The sequence below is a fragment of the Equus caballus genome, chromosome 12, assembly GCF_041296265.1.
Source record: "Equus caballus isolate H_3958 breed thoroughbred chromosome 12, TB-T2T, whole genome shotgun sequence".
Lineage (NCBI taxonomy): Eukaryota > Metazoa > Chordata > Mammalia > Perissodactyla > Equidae > Equus > Equus caballus.
Window position 1 is genome coordinate 1,638,894 of NC_091695.1, and position 16,668 is coordinate 1,655,561.

Genomic DNA, 16,668 nt, shown 5'->3' on the forward strand with positions numbered 1-16,668 from the left:
GATCTGTGTTTCTTTCTTCTTTGTATCAAAGTGCACAGGGCTTTGCTAAATAATACCTTATCCAATACACAGTTCTTAATAAATGAATACATAATACAAATCAAATGTCTAGAAATAATAATGATAAACTATTTAAATTTAAACCAATAACATATGAAAAATCATACTTTATTTTAAATCCTAAAACATGCCTTGTCCTCTTTCACGCTCGCTGCTTTATACTCACATGGTTTTAGCCTTCTCCCACGTTTCTCCCCAGACGTACACTCCGTGCCGTCTGACTAGAACCGCGCAGGAGTCTGGGTACTCATTCATGGCTCGAGCCATTCGCTCTTTGAGGTCTTTCTCCTCAGGAGTATTCTCAACAATGGGTACAACTAACATATCATCGTATCTGTAAGACAAAAAAAGCCATTTTTTTCCCCATTAAAACAAATAAAGGTGTTCACATGTAAAATTTAAATATTTGTCAAGTAACCAGTTAGACATGCTCTTTACATCTGGAAAGCCACTCCAAATTAGGAACAAGATGTTGCATGTTATTCTGTGTATCCTGCATAAACATTGGTATCAAAAGACGCCTTGGGAATCTGGCAGGCACTGTTCTAATCCTCAGTAAAGTGGCAGAAATTTGAATGGGATACCAAAACCTCTCAAAGAAATTATCAAGACCATACAAGCATTTCCTTGAAGCAGAGATCATCATAGTATTTTTAACAGGAGATGGGAAATGACAGATCTTAGAAGCACAGGAAGAAGGATTAACAATTGAACTTCTTATTAAGTAGGACTTTTCCAAGGATATAAAATCATTTTATTTCTGCAGGACTCAAAGTGTCTCAGGGGCAGATAGACACAGGCATGGGTTGCGGCACTGGGATAGCAAGAACCTTCTGGAGACAACTGTTGAAGGCATGATAATATTTCCAGAACATTCTCACATCTGTGGCATTAGAATTTCTTTTACTTCTACCTTGTGATGAGTATGCCTTCTCCTTTTTATTCACGTAATAATATTTAAGCAAATTACTTAGTTACTGGTAAAATTTAAAGTCTATCCCTGAGGTCATTTATAACTAGTCAAAAGCCAGACATGTTTTCCTTGTCACATGAATTTCTCTTGCCTTGTTAATGTAACATCTGCTTTTTCACCACCTCTGTAAGGGCTAAATGAAAAAAAAAGTTCTAGCTAAAGTATTACCAGAAAGTGCCCCTTTAGGGCACGTATAGGCTAAGGGGCAATCATGTGTTAAGTAACTTGGCCAGCCATTATCATTAGCAGTATGGAGTTGCTCATTATCTCACTTACGTAAAACACAGGTAATTATAAAACATTCTTAATTATGGAAGGAAGGAATTGCTGGTTCAAAATCTTTCCTAATATTGGCCAGGAGAACCACAAACTTCTATTTTCCTCCACTACATACTTGGTAGTCGGACATATTTTCAAGGGCAAAATAAGACCAGAAAGCTGATTTAATCGAAGCCACCCGTTTCACAGACAGAGCACCAATCCTTATCAGTTAGAGGAGGAACAGAGTCGGGGTGTCAGGATGGTGCTGTGGCCTTCAAACAGTGTTCTTTTCTCTCCACCACAGTCATGTTGCTTGCAAAAGGGAAGAAATCATATTTAAATGTGGTAACCTCCACTGATAAGAATTAGCTATTTGAAAGGTTTTTTCCCCCTAAGATAGACTTAAAAAAAATACAGTAGAGGGGCTGGCCCCGTGGCCAAGTGGTTAAGTTCGCGGGCTCCGCTGCAGGCAGCCCAGTGTTTCGTTGGTTTGAATCGTGGGCGCGGACATGGCACGGCTCATCGAGCCACGCTGAGGCAGTGTCCCACATGCCACAGCTAGAAGGACCCACAGCTAAAAAAAAAAAAATACAACTATGTACCGGGGGGCTTTAGGGAGAAAAAGGAAAAAGAAAATCTTTAAAAAAAAAAAAATACAGTAGAGAATATCAAAACCCTCCTTTCTTATTTCATCCAGCCTTCACTGCCCCTTCTTTCGAAAACTGGACTCTAGGATTCTCTCCCAATTCTGATGAAATATGACTGCTCCCTGAGCTGAAATAATGACCCTGTTACTGACTTCCCAGCCAGGCTCAACCAGAATTGCAAAGAACAGCTCAAAAAAACTTGCATTCTTTAAATTCTAAAACATTCAAAATAATATCCAAAATATGTATGTTATGATGCATAAGAAATAGCGTTTTTCCATTCATGTCCTTTTTTCCACAAAATCCCAAAGGCTGTCTACGTGCTCTGTCCCTCTACTCACCCTTTCTTCACAGGTCCTTCTCATCTATGTTACTTCTTCACCAAAGCAATCAAATGCTGATGACACTGATGGCACACGGCATGCCACTCCTTCAGGGCCCAGATGTGGAAAAGGCAACAGGGGGCTCTGCTATCTTTAGTATGTGCTCGTTCAGAATTTAAATATTCAATGTATGTAAACAGGGGTCTCACAGTGCTGAAGAATGCTTTAGGCACACGATAAATATTAACCGAAACCAAATCAATTTCTCAGCACACTAGTTTAAACATGCACATTCTGTGCCATGCGGTAACAATAAGATGTTGAACACTTTGGAAAAATGACACCCTTTTCTCTAAACAAGGCAGGATCAGGCCCTTTAGGGAATTACACAGGGTGAGGGTTCAGGAGAAAGAAGGCCAACACATTCAGATGACACGTGGGGCCTGGACCTGAGCAGAGGACGTGTCTTCACGTTATTGGATTCTGGATTCACGGATAATTCCTACACTTCTGTGTGCTGGTGGACCGATTTGATTTTATCTAGGAGGCCTCTGTTCTATACTACCTATGCCATTTTCCATACTGAGAAATTATAAAAATACAGAGATCTACTTAATTAAAATAATTATAAAACTTTTCTAAATATAAAAATGTTTTAGAAATACTAAATTAAATCACAATGAAGTCTAAACTTTAGTCAGGGCTGAAACTCCCCGAGACAAAGAGAGAGTGAGGAGATTCTGCTCTCTGGGTTCTTCAGTAAAGGAACAGCATCTTCCCCTCTCTTTAGAAATCTCAGCCACGGTTTTTCATTTTACTCTGACAAACGTTTTGTTATTAGCGTTGCTGACAGTCTACCAAGGCCGAATGACGGTGGGGAGGAAGGGCAGGAGGCATCTGACTTGTGTCACTGAGAACAGATCTGCATGTATGTTAAGTGGGGTATCATTTAACAGAGACCCCGCAAGCATCTCATTAAATGCATAAAAAGATCAAAAGAAGGAAAAACGCTTTTCAAATTATTAAGTAAAAACGGAAAAAAATACCTGTAATATCCTCCCGAGGTACATTTCCTTATTCCTTTTATCATCTCTTGATGTGTAATTTTAAACTCCCGTCCTGGGAAGAGCAGGGTGGCCAAGACGGCAGCTTTCGAGTGGGTGTGAATCACCGCGCCTGCCCCTGGGGGGAGAGTGAAGGCACACGCTCATGAAAACCAAATTACACCTTTCAGAGAAACGATACACATATGTGTGCACACACAAATACATTTAATAGTGTTACGGCATGGAATAGTAAGTCGGCAGTGGGGAGGAGGGTGGGAGGGAGGAAGAGAGAAATAACGATAGAGGAGTTGGAAAGCAAAATAATTAAATTTTATCCAGCACGAGGACAATCCACAATACTTTACACATGCTCGAGAAATCTGTTAGATGGCCTGAAGTACAGCTCTAACAGTTACGGAGATCACAATCACAGTGCAACCACGACTAATGGGGATCCTGTGTGCCGGGCACTGGGCATCGCCCTTACACATGGTATCTCCCGGCATCGTCACAGCCAACACAGAGGTAAACTCTGTTCCCCAAGTTTCGGCCAGGAAATGGAGGCTCAGAGATGCTAAGCCATGTGTGCACGCTCACAGATAGGGTGGCAGAGCTCAGATTCGAACCCAGGTCGGCGAGACTCTTAATCACAGGTTAGGCTTCACAGCACAGGCCATGTCTTGGTAACTTGAGGGATGGAAAAAAGTTTTAGGTATAGACATAATAGACTTACCTAAAAAGGATTTACAGGCTATAAAATTCAGGAATGGCTGTTTTTGCCTTGGAAGTTCACTGAGCTTCCTGCTGTGAGAGGCTGGTCCCCAAGTGCCATCCTGGCAGCAGTAGCTGCAAAGGTCCAGGAACAGGGTGGTGCGACCCCTTCCTGGAGGGGACCTCACATGGGTCCCGGGACCTCGCTGTGATGCTCAGCCCGCACGCCAGCAGTAATCTCCTATTTCACCCTCCCACAGGCTCAACCCTCCCAGGCTGGTTTCCCACCGCCATCTCTGGGAATTACAGCAAGACTCCCACTCGATCACACAGTAACTGCTTCAAAAAGAGAGCACCACGCCCACTGAAGTGAAGAAAATGCCCTAATTCTCTCTCATCTGTAACTTGACTAAATGCTACTACAAGGTCTCAGAGGTGTACCTCTACCCTAGGAGTGGGAATCTGATTGGAAATACAACATTTAGTCAGTCAAGGTGACAATTTAGTGGAGCCACACTGACCTGGGTCCAATTCTGGCCCTTATCCTCACTGGCTGTTTAATTTGGGGAAATCTCCCCGAGCCTCGGTCCTCTCATATAGAAAATGGTAACAGGCCTTCCCCACGGGCTGACGGGAGGGCTGAATGAGTTAACACACTTAGAGTTCCTGCACATAAAGTAGGTAATCAAGAAATGTGAACCAGAATAATAATTACTATTATTTAGGGAAGCCTACTCTGCAAATGGCCGGCCCAGCGGGCTAGTGGTTAAGACTAGGCACTCTCACCGCCACGGCCCGGGTTCCCTTCCCGGTCAGGGACACACACTGTCACACTGTGGTGGCTGCGTGTGGCTGTGATGCTGAGAGCTCTGCCACCAGGATTTCAAATTCCAGCAGGGTCCCCCATGGCGGACAGGTTTCAGTGGAGCTTCCAGACTAGACAGACTAGGAAGAAGGACCTGGCCACCCACTTCCGAAAAAATCGGCCGTGAGAACCCTGTGAACAGCGCGGAGCCCTGTCTGACAGCGCCGGCAGCCTCAGCTCGGCGGCCCACGGGGTGCTGGCAACAACAAACTGCCAATATTCTGTATGTCACACACATTTTCTGCCTACCTCTCATGGTGTAAGCATTCATGAAAAGAGGAGTACACTGGCTTTTCTTTAGATTCTTAGATGCTGGAGGTCCACTTAGATCCTGTTCATTTATGTCACAAACGAACATGTCTTCAGGCTATTTGCAGAGGGAGAAAAAGAAAAACGAAGGCTTATACAATATCAGTTAGAAATGTCCCCTTTCGTGTGTGCAGAACATGTATTATACGTATATTATCCACACACAGAGGGCTAAGATAGATGTATATATTTAACTCATATTTTAAATATTCACATATAGTTTCTCTCTCAAAATTTTTTAGCCATTTTGAGAAATAAAACATGTTTTCTACTAATAAAAATATTCTCAAGAGTGTTAAAAACCTTACTTTAGAATTTGAAGACTACAGTGATATGTAAAATTTAACATGTATGTAATCATGTTGCTGTCATTTATCAATGTAGCTTCTCAACTCTGCCCTTGTAGTTTCACAACTATACTTCAGAGAGACGATACAAAGAAACCTTCATTCTAAGACGGGTGTTATAATTTTTTTCCCCACAGTTCATAACATAAGAGGAATTTTCTGATCCCCTGAGAAACTGAACTGGTACTCAGAAATGTTAATCTCAGCACGGTATGTTATTCTTAAAGTTAAATTATCACAATATAACCACTCTTCAAAACTAACATTTCTTTAAAAATTAATTTCATTTCACCCAACAGTAACTGAGTAGAGAAGAAAAGACATCTGAGTTTCAGGAGGACCCCTTTACCATACCTGAATCCGCTCCTTCTGCACTCCTGATGGAGCAATGTAGATTTCATTGCTGGTAACACAAAATGTAGAAATTGGTATTTATTTAACTCTAATGTTCTGCTTTTGCACAAAGTGTATCTTTGTAGTACAATCGTTATGCTCTTTACAAATCAAGTCCCACAGACAGCTGCTTGATTAAGGGTGCAGGCTGCACAGAAAGAGTACAAGTTACCAGAGTGCCTTTGTACTGCCCGCAACACAGTAAAACACGGATAGCTGCTTTTGTCTTCCATGTCCTCATACATACATTTCTTTATTTCATCTTATAGTGGAAAATCAAGGGTAAACAGGCTTTCATCTGGTTAGGGAAAATAAAATTCTGAAAATGCAAGTCTTTCCCATCTTGAAGCATGAATAAGCAGGGTTTATCCTACTATACGTGAGAAGATAGGCTCACCAGGAGTACACTTCTGTCTTGCAAGGAATCAGGTTAATTTTATTGTTTGAAATGCTCTTATGATAAAACATGACGTTCAGAGACCTCTGCTGGACAGTTTACTAAATTACACGTTAATACTGGGCTACCTTCTGGGTGGGACAGGATACTTCCTATTTGAAAAGCACATCTGTCTTGTGAAAATATTTGGTAATAAAGCTAGCACAATTGCAAAAGCTACAAATGTAACAGAATGGCTCTGTCTGGAGATCTCTGTTGCAGGATGTTGTGCTAAGAGATGCTACAACCCTACCATCACCACAAGGTGCCCTCAAATTTGATTTGGAAATTAAGTCCAAAATCGTCCCTAAATTCTCTTCGCTCTCAACAAGGTCCTCTGACTCATTTATCAGTTTCAGTTGCTGCCAGACGGCATTAAAGAGCTGCCACATATGTGCAAAGGAGGGAAACGCCAGCCCCTGCACACCCAGCCTCTGCCACTGAGGCATGGACACAGGGACATCAAATAATATTAACTGTTTCGCGTGAAAATGAGGATGACGGCCCAGACCGAATTGAGCTGTCAAAGCTGAGGGGACTAACCAAACTATAGACTTGCAACTGACAAAAACGTGGAGTCCACTGGTAAATTAGGGTCTAGGACACAGAAGCCTGACCATGGAGTGAGAACCAGAACACAGTGAGCTACCGGCAGGCATCTGTTTCCACGAAGTAGCCAGTGCTGTAGAGCTCTGTGCTAAGAACCAGAGCGGTCCTCTGCACTCAGCGGGAACGGGCAGGGCCTTTCACACCACCACGTATCCAGACCTTCTGTCTTCGGGAACACAGAAGAAACTCTAGAATCCCGTGCGTTACACAGGCTAATCACCACACTGGTAAGTGGGCTCGTAGGTCTTCTTGTGTGGGGAGAAATTTACGCAGCCCTGGAAACAGACCCAAATAAAGTACGAAGCAATCTGATGGTAAGTAAAATAAAATAAAACCCATTTACAAAGTAGGAAAATCCAGGGTATTTATTCTGTTTATTAAGGTGATTTGGTATGATGGGTCTGGGTTTTTTTTTGGTGAGGAAGATTGGCCCTGAAGTTAGCTCAGGGCCAATCTTCCTTTACTTTGTATTTGGGACGCTGCCACAGCACAGCTTGATGAGTGGTGTCTAGGTCTGTGCCCGGGATCTGAACCTGTGAACCCTGGGCTGTTGAAGCAGAGTGCACGAACTTAACCACTGCACCACTGGACTAGCCCGCTACGTCTGCTTTTTATTACTGCCCTTGCAAAATGGAAGTCAGTTTAGACTTTTGTCAACTTTGGGTAATTAAAAGATTAGCTAAATAGGTTTTAGAAAAGACGTATTTACATCCACAAAGAAGGAGATACCTGGATAAACGTACAAAGATGACAGAGCTCTTGTTTTAGGACGGAAACATGCCAGAGACTAAAAGAGAAGTGTTCACTTGGTGCCGTAAGCCACAGACAGAAAGCATTTTGAATTTCAAGGTATTATTTGGAATTTACTTCTCTCTGCTCTTTCACTATGTGCTAAGTGGGAGGACAAAACCCAAGAGCTCACAACACATCCATGGTCAGTTGCTTCTGTTTTTTTCTTTTTTCTTTTATTTTTTTTGAGGAAGATTAGCCCTGAGCTTACTGCTGCCAATCCTCCTCTTTTTGCTGAGGAAGACTGGCCCTGAGCTAACATCCGTGCCCATCTTCCTCTACTTTATATGTGGGACGCCTACCACAGCATGGCGTGCCAAGTAGTGCCGTGTCTGCACGCAGGACCCTAACTGGCGAACCCCAGGCCGCCGAAGTGGAACGTGCGCACTGAACCGCTGTGCCACCGGGCCGGTCCCTCAGTTGCTTCTGTTTTTACTTACCATGGAGTCATTAAAAAAAATCATTTAAGTCTTACTATGCTTCAACCGTCTTGTCTACAATATGGGTTTACTAATTTTAATTCTACGAGAGTGCAAGAGGATTACTGTGTCTGATACATACCAATATTACGCTGTGAAAGCAGGAAATGCTAAATCTGAATGGTAAGGACCCAAGCTAAACACAATGGCTGCTGAGTATCCTGGAATTGCCTTGTTTACTATTATTTTCTTGGTCCTCCATTTCCTCCTTCCATTTAACTCTTCAAAATGTCTTAAGCTGTCTTTTATACACATCTTTTGGTACCACACATCAAAAGCATAAGCTGGAATGGTATCAGCAAATCATGGAATCAGCAAATAATTTCATACTCCCAAAGATCTTATTGTCAGTATTATTCTGGAAACATAATCTATTGGGTTTGCACTACATTCCAAATTTATTTGCTCTAAGTATCAAAGAAAACCAAACTTTCGCTAACAACATGAGAATAATATTGCTGATAAAGTTACTGACGTGGGCTTATGACTCATTTAAATATTAGGGAAAAATTAATCATTTTACTATAAAAAACCTATTTTACTCCGTAATGTAAAAATTTAACAGATTCCAAACATAGTGCCATAAAATTGTGGCTGTTTCCACCTGCGACCTCAAGGAGGTGCTCCTCACCCACTAAGAATCTAAGGAAAAAGCATTTTACACAGATGATGCAACTTTCCTATAAACTGAGGGTAGTGCTAGGAAAGCCACTTAATTTTAAAAGGTGCCAGTGAGTATTTTCTGGCGACCACATGCAATTTCAGTGCACAGATTAGTAAAATTCTGCTAGAAAGAATACAGTCCTTTCATCATTAAAAAAACTCCTCTTGAGATTTTCAATGGCCCTTTATCTGAATTCTGCTATTTTTAACTTTGCTGTTTTTTTAAAGAGCCAGTGAAAAATGGTTACTTTAACTCAGTCTGGTAGAAAACTCTATTTCATACCTACACAAACTATTTAACTACATGCAAATAAAAAGTAGTTACCTAAAGGCAACATTTAGAATATGATTTATTATAAATAGAGCTGAAAAACCAAATTACTGGAATTCAACTCCTAAATGAATAAATGAAACAACAAATGTTATCAAAAGGACTTTGCTGTCAACAGATCAACTTGAAAGTTTTGCCAAAATAATCTGAAAGCCTGCAAAATGCTGAACGGACACGTGAGTGCTGGGTTGACGGTGAGAGGTGGTGCGCATGGACGTGCGGTGTCCCGTGGCAGCAGAGCGCGTCCCTACCTCCCTGAGGTCAGCTGTGACTAAGGCCCCTCCTGTCACCTCCCACAGCACAATTAATATTCACGAGCTACTTGGTGATTTGGAACACGAAATTGCAACTGCGTCATCTACTGGTGTGCCGTGAAATCCTTTTGTTCAAAGTGCTCTGCTTGTATACTGCTTTTCACTCCTTTCTGCACAACGCAGCCTCCTTGAGGGCGGCACTACATACATTCAATAGTAAATATGGAAGTGATCCAGTTTGTTAAAGAAAGATAGAAACCAAGTCACTCAGTTTACCACTCAGCCTCCAGACAATAATATTCCTAAAACATTTCAGGAGGAAAAGCAATAATCCTCCTCCAGAAACAGTTGCGAGAACGAGATTCCACCTGTCTTTACTGTAAGTTCTTTCTCTCTTCATCCTCTTGGAGGAAAGACACTGTATCCATGTGACGAACAACTAAATACTATTCATTCCTGTTTCTACTTAAGTCCAGCACCTCGTACCTCGCCTTGGCCTCTGAGGAACACAGCCCAGCAGGTGCCATGTCCGTTAAGAAGGATACATGCGCTTAGAAAGGCCTATTGCCTTTGACTCAAGAAAATGTAGTTTTTAGGATTTTTAATGGTTTCATTTGTATTTAAGTGACTTTAAAATATGTATCTAAACCTTTGAAACGAACCCTGTCTACCGAGATGGGATCCTTTATAATTCCAGACGTATGAACATATGAACAGACAGCAGTCCCCTCTTATCCATGGGCAACAGGTTCCGAGACCCCCGTGGACGCCTGAAACCGTGGATAGTACTGAACCCTACGTATACTACACATACACACCTATGAGAAGGCTTAATTTCCAAATTAGGCACAATAAGACATTAACAATAATAAGTAATAATAAAGTTGGCTTTGGGACCATTAGTAAGTAAGAAAAGGGATACCTGAACACAAGCCCTGCAATGCTGGGACAGTCGATATGCTCACCGAGACAGCTACTGAGTGACTAACAGGCAGGCAGCCAACACAGTGTGGACACCCCGCACACAGGGATGCGCCCTGGGAGGGACGGTGTGCCATTTCACTGCACTGCTCAGAACGGTATGCGATTCACAACTTATGAATTGTTTATTTCCATTTTTAACAGGGGAACTGAAACCCAGACAGTGAAACCCCAGGTGAGGTGGGACTAAAGGCAGCACGTTTCTTAACTCCGGTACTCCAAAGACGGAGGACCAAACTATCCTGATTAGAAATCGTGGTTCTTAAATCCTGAGATATTTATGATAACTGCAACTTCTGCACACTTTCCACTCAGTTATGCAAACGACCATTTCTCCATTTAGACACTAAACGCCCTCAGTGCCACCTAGGACTGCTCCTCACTTGTTCTCCGGACACAGCCCACGTTACGCTCTCGGCGGTCGACTTAAGTGGCGCATTCTCAGGAATGAAACCAGCCAGAGACTCACCCCCGCTTCAAGCTCACCCCTCCTCCAGTGCCGGTCACCCAGCCCAAGTGGTAAAACTGTCTGCAAAGCTCCGGGATCAGGTACCTTGGATGTTCCGTGTCCTGAGAAAGAAGACAATGATGTTTACCAAGTGATGATTCTAGCTGACCTCTCTATTAAGAAGCCAATTTAAGGAAGTTTAAGAAAACCTGCCATAGAGAGGGTACAGTGAGGGAGAAAACTATTCCGAAACATACTTTATGGTTTTAACATTTAGGAAGTGGATCTACTATGTTATCTGGCAGCCTGGGATTATTGAGTGCAGGGCCATACAATCCGACACTATGGAAGAGGCTTCAGGAACAAGGTGGGGAGATGCCCAGCAGCCGTTACAACGTCTCTACCGAAAGGTGGAAGCAAAACAGGCTCTGGTGCTGGAATGCACACGCTCCGGGTTGTCCAGAACATCTCTCTATGTAAAACACCTCAATCAATTAAGGCACAACATGCATATGAGATAGTCTCACGGTTGTTTGTTCATATTCTGTGTTGGTTCAATTTTATTTTTATTCTAAAATGTCCCATCTTTTTTCCATAGTGATTGGATTATTTTCTCTTATTACAAAAGCAATTAATACTCATTATGGTATATAAAGTCAAAAAAATAACATAAAAAAGCAGACACACAGAAACAACCACAACTAAGACTTACTGGGCCATTTCTATGAAGATATGTGTATACAGGAACAGACGTATATATGTTGGGATAAACATCGAGCCTTATTTTTATATAAGTCTAAACATTACTTCTTTAGGGAAAAAACCACCCAAGTTTCTCCCTCTTTTTTAAAGTTAAAATTAATGAAAACAAAAACAATAAAGAAGAAATACAATGCATTCCATTTTTGGCAATATGATATACAACCCTTACCTTGAAAACAAAGAATGCTGAATAAATTATTTAAAAAACTATTTCAAAATAAATTGCTGAGCTGGCAAGAAAGCCAGGTGTCACGGGGCCATAACAGAAATGAGAGCGAGACTACCAGGTGGGAGGTGAGCGCCAAGCCCCAATTTCCCTGAAGTCTGTGCAAGCCTCTGGCCATCTCCAGCTTCAAGTCTGACAGCAATACAAGGCACCAGGCACCGAGACAAAACCCAGGGCGTGCTCAGAAGGGGGCATCTAACAGAAACCCCACAGAAGCCTGGGAACCCAGGGCTGCACCCTCAAGATGCAGGCAGACGAGAAACAGACCCACTGTGCAGAAAAGCAGGCAAAGAAACTGAGCCATATGATTCATCCTGCCACTGGGTAAGGAGGAAAAACGTCTTTGGGTCCAAAGAGGGGTTATTATTGAACAGGCTGAATTTTCAGCTACTCATGCACCACGTAATGACATTTCAGTCAACAATGGACTGCATATATGACAGTGGCTCCCTAAGATTAGTCCCATAGAGCCTAGGTGTGTCGTAGGCCACACCACCTGGGTTTGTGTAAGTGCACTCTACAATGTCCACACAACAACGAAACTGCCTAATGACGCGTTTCTCAGAACGCGTCCCTGTTGTTAAGTGTGGGTGACTGTACTTAACTCGATACCTGAACTTACGATGCTTCTCCAAGTTCACTGCTAATATTTTACATGTACATTTGATTTTAGGTAAGTATTATGAATGATAATTTGATGGAGTGGCCTTCAAAAAAAAATTAAGAACCAGGGAACGTTAAAATATTTTAAAGTTCTGGTTCAACGGAGGCTGAGGAGTTAACAGACACGACGTCAAAGCCACGTTACCCCATTCTCTGCTTACGTGACTGCTGGTCTCATTCCACTCGTCCGTAAGATGGGAACAGCGTGAGAATCAAAGTGAGATGAGACGGATATACAGCACACAGCAAGGTGTGACACAGTCAATGTTAGCTTCCTTCCCATTTTAATGAGTTAAAAATTCTTGAATTAATAATAAAGCTACGCTGATTTTTCTTATATCTGTCCTTACAAAAGGTAGCCAAAATTATTCATGGCTTGTATAATCTGCTATTTCCTCTTTTATGGATATAAACAATATTGTAATTGTATACAAAAGTAGAGCTAATGAGAAGATTTCTGCAGCTTTCCAATCCTCCACACCACCAATCTGCACAGCAAGTCCAAACATTATAGGAAACGGCCTGTCATTATGGGCCTCCCCTCCCGTCTCTTCCAGTCCTGAGGCACCAGAGGACCAGCCAGCTTCAGGCTGCAGGAAGAGCAACAACCAGGCAGTGGTTGTTAACAAAGTTTCATTCAGTTGTTCAAACCCACAAAATTATCATTTCAAGGTAAATAATCACTTGGCAGCGGGAACCAACAGAGATATGGTTGGTAAAAACACAGTCATTTAAATTGTCCAGAATGATGAGACCATACATTTTAACAAAACTTGACCAGAAGGGAAGGCCATTATTTAGTTCTCCCTTGAACGTCGATCCTTTAACTCGTGTCTTATTGCTACATCTGGTTTTCAATTAGAATAAGAAGTTTTTGGAAAGATGCATCTAGAGATGGGTTACAACCAACTGCTCACAGTACAAGTTCTATTCTGTGTGAGGGAGAAACATTTAACTATTTTGTATATATTAAAAACATTAAAGTCTAAAAAGTTTTTGAACCAATACCCTATTTTTCCAAATCTTCAACCTAGTCATTGTAGGGACGTGAGCTGTGACTGTCCCTGAGGCACCTGCTCACAGCCAGCGGGGGCTCTAACCCCTGCCCCGCCTTCTCGTTCCATGGAAGCACCACAGAGGCGTGCACTGCTCCAAGAGAGGCCTTCCCGGGGACTCTCGTACAAACAAAGTAAACACAGGTCAAAGATATTACTTAACCCATCAATGAACGAGGGAACCACAAAGATGTTACAACTGGTTCCAAAGAGGATTCAAAACACATGCGCACACACACAAGAACCAGGAATCCTGGATTTACAAATAAAAGCCAAACAGGACCACACCCACCTGGCAGCAGTAAGCTGAGTCGCCATAACATGACTGGCATTTCTGTGAACAATAACCATCTGCATTACTGTCAGCAGCCCACAACTTACGGAGCTGTAAAGTAGCTAAAGACGGCCCCAAGACACCTAGTAATCTTTTTTGCCCATTTCAGGCTTTCACAACTTTTCCTGACACTGGCCTCAGGGAGGGACTGGATGCAGGAAAGCCAAGCTGTCAGCGTTTCCGTCTTCGGTCTATTTCTTCCTGCACATCTGTTTCACTCTCCTCTCTGTGTATACTGGTTGTCTTCGCTTCGCCTCTACTCAAAGCCTTAATTCTCCCTTCCACCCTCACCATGCTTACAAACTGTTCTTCACATCAGTTAAGCACTGACCAGACCTGGAGCCTAGCTTCCGCTTTGACCCCCACTAGCTGAGTGCCCCAAGGCAGGTCAGTGACTCTTCCTGGGTATCAGTCTCCTTATGTTAACAATCTGGATCAGTGATTCCCACACTTGCGAATTTCATGACCAGTAGTTTTGTTGTTGCTGTTTTTTTAAATTTTAGGGACTGACATAAGGTTGCCAAGTTATGACATTAATTATATTTAACCATCTACTATCACCTTCTTCAAAAACGAAAGTGCATTTTTAACATAAAAAGAGTAGGAAAGATGAAGAAAAGGTAAAAGGTAGTCTTCAGGATAAAAGGTAGTCCTTTAATTGAATGCAATTAATTTTGTGAAATTAACGTTTTCATTGTCCTTGTTTTTCTTATTTTGCACCGGTTGAGGGAGAACTCTTCCAGGGACTCAGATGGGGAGGATTAAGGCTGTCTTATCCCATTTGGTCTCCTTGCCCACAATCCTCCTACCTCACCGGCTTAGCCTCACTCTATCAGTACTAAAACAATATACTACTTGGATCACTGAACTCCATTCCTCAAATCATTTAATGTGCAAATGCCACCTCCTTGGTCCGTTAATGAAGTCCTTCTGCTTTCCTGCCCCACCTTCTCAAATACTTTCTTTCACTTTTTTACATAAACCTCGGTTCTCTTCAGCCTAGCTGTGACACTCAACCTCCAGGATGGATCTTAATGACCTCCGCCTCCTGGTAGTCAGGTCCTGGTGTATCGTCCCTTCTCCCATGGTCCCTGGCTGGTCTGTGCAACCACAGACTACGGCAGAAGTGACAGTATGTCCCTTCTGAGATTAGGCTATGGAAGACTGTAGTTTCTCTCTTGGTTGCTCTCTTTTGGATCACGTGCTCTGGGGGAAGCCAGCTGCATGTAAGGGTACTCAGACAGCCTGTGCAGAAGACCATGCAGCAAAGAACCGAGACCTACGGCCAATAATCCTGAGGAACAGAGGACGTGCCAACCACCACGAGTGCTCTGGGAAACAGATCCTCCAGCCACAGTAAGGCCTTGACTACCACCCTATGAGAGACCCCGTACCAGAACACCAAGCTAAACTCTCCTGGATTCCTAATCCACAGAAACTGTGTGTGACAATAAACGTTGGGTTTTAAGCCTACATTTTGGGGTACTTGTTACGCAGCAATAACTAACTAAGACATATCTTCTTGCCAGCCAAGAACACGTCTTTTTTTCTTTGCACTGTTATTGCTCATGCTGGATCTCCAGTCGTCCCAACTCTAGCTGTCCACTCCTGCTTGTCGGCTCTACACCAGGCTGCCTACCTACTTCCCCTCTGACTCCTCCTCTCATCCTCTCGGCAGGAAGCGATCAGTCCTCCCTGGAACTCTGTGCAGAGCACGTGCTTTATGTATTTTCCCTTGGGTGCTTATTGCAGAGCCCTCTCAGCCATTCGTTCAGCAAACTTACACTGAAGGCCCTGAAGAAATAAACACGAGTAAGATCAAGTCCTTACCTTTGAGGAGCTCACAATCTAGTGAAGAAGCTAATTAACAGGAAACAACAAAGCAATATATAGTGCAAGAAGGTCTAGGGCATCACGGGAGCAGAAGCTACTGGTGGGCGGGAGCAGGAGTTGGGAAAAGCTTCCCAGAGGAGATGGCGGAGCAAAGTCTTAATGAAGGACGGGGGGAGTGTGCGTAGGTGAAGAGGAGAAAGGACCTTTCAGACACAGAGAACTCTCAGTAGTCGGAACTGTTGTAAGTTAGGTTCTGTGGGATGGAGGGGGAAGGGAGGGAGGGTATAAAGGTCTTCCATGCCATGCATAGGAGTTTAGACTTTATGTTACAGATGGTTGAAAACCACGAGCAGTTTTCTTATTTTTTTTAACCATTTTTTTTATTGGGTTATTGATAAGTTACAATCTTGTGAAATTTCAGTTGTAAGTTAACGTTTGTCAGTCATGTTGTAGGTGCACCACTTCACCCTTTGTGCCCACCCCCCACCCCACCTTTCCCCTGGTATCCACTAAACTGTTCTTAGTCCATAATTTTAAATTCCTCATATGAGTGGAGTCATACACAGATTATCCTTCTCTAGCTGGCTTATTTCACTTAACATAATTCCCTCAAGGTCCATCCATGTTATTGCAAATGGAATGATTTTGTTCTGTTTTGCAGCTGAGTAGTATTCCATTGTATATATGTACCACATCTTCTTTATCCATTCGTCTGTTGATGGGCACTTAGGTTGCTTCCACATCTTGGCTATTGTAAACAGTACTGCAATAAACATTGGGGTGCACAGGACTTTTGGGATTGCTGACTTCAGGCTCTTTGGATAAATACCCAGTAGTGGGATGGCTGGATCGTATGGTAGTTCTATTTTT

The 16,668-nt window shown here is 42.7% G+C and overlaps 1 protein-coding gene across 4 annotated transcripts in view; it reads right to left on the reverse strand.

Annotated features, from left to right (window-relative positions):
• The window catches only part of APIP (APAF1 interacting protein), a 32,956-nt gene that overhangs the window by 675 nt on the left and 15,613 nt on the right, over nucleotides 1-16,668 (reverse strand). For 3 of the 4 annotated variants that reach the window (XM_023653865.2, XM_070229266.1, XM_070229268.1), the window contains 5 exons: nucleotides 10,947-11,047; nucleotides 5,897-5,945; nucleotides 5,136-5,253; nucleotides 3,311-3,446; nucleotides 227-394 (listed from right to left, as the gene is read on the reverse strand). In XM_023653865.2, the coding sequence (XP_023509633.1) occupies nucleotides 227-394; nucleotides 3,311-3,446; nucleotides 5,136-5,253; nucleotides 5,897-5,945; nucleotides 10,947-11,047 (572 nt within the window). The remainder of the gene's footprint in view (nucleotides 1-226; nucleotides 395-3,310; nucleotides 3,447-5,135; nucleotides 5,254-5,896; nucleotides 5,946-10,946; nucleotides 11,048-16,668) is intronic. The other variant, XM_070229267.1, reaches the window with a different exon arrangement.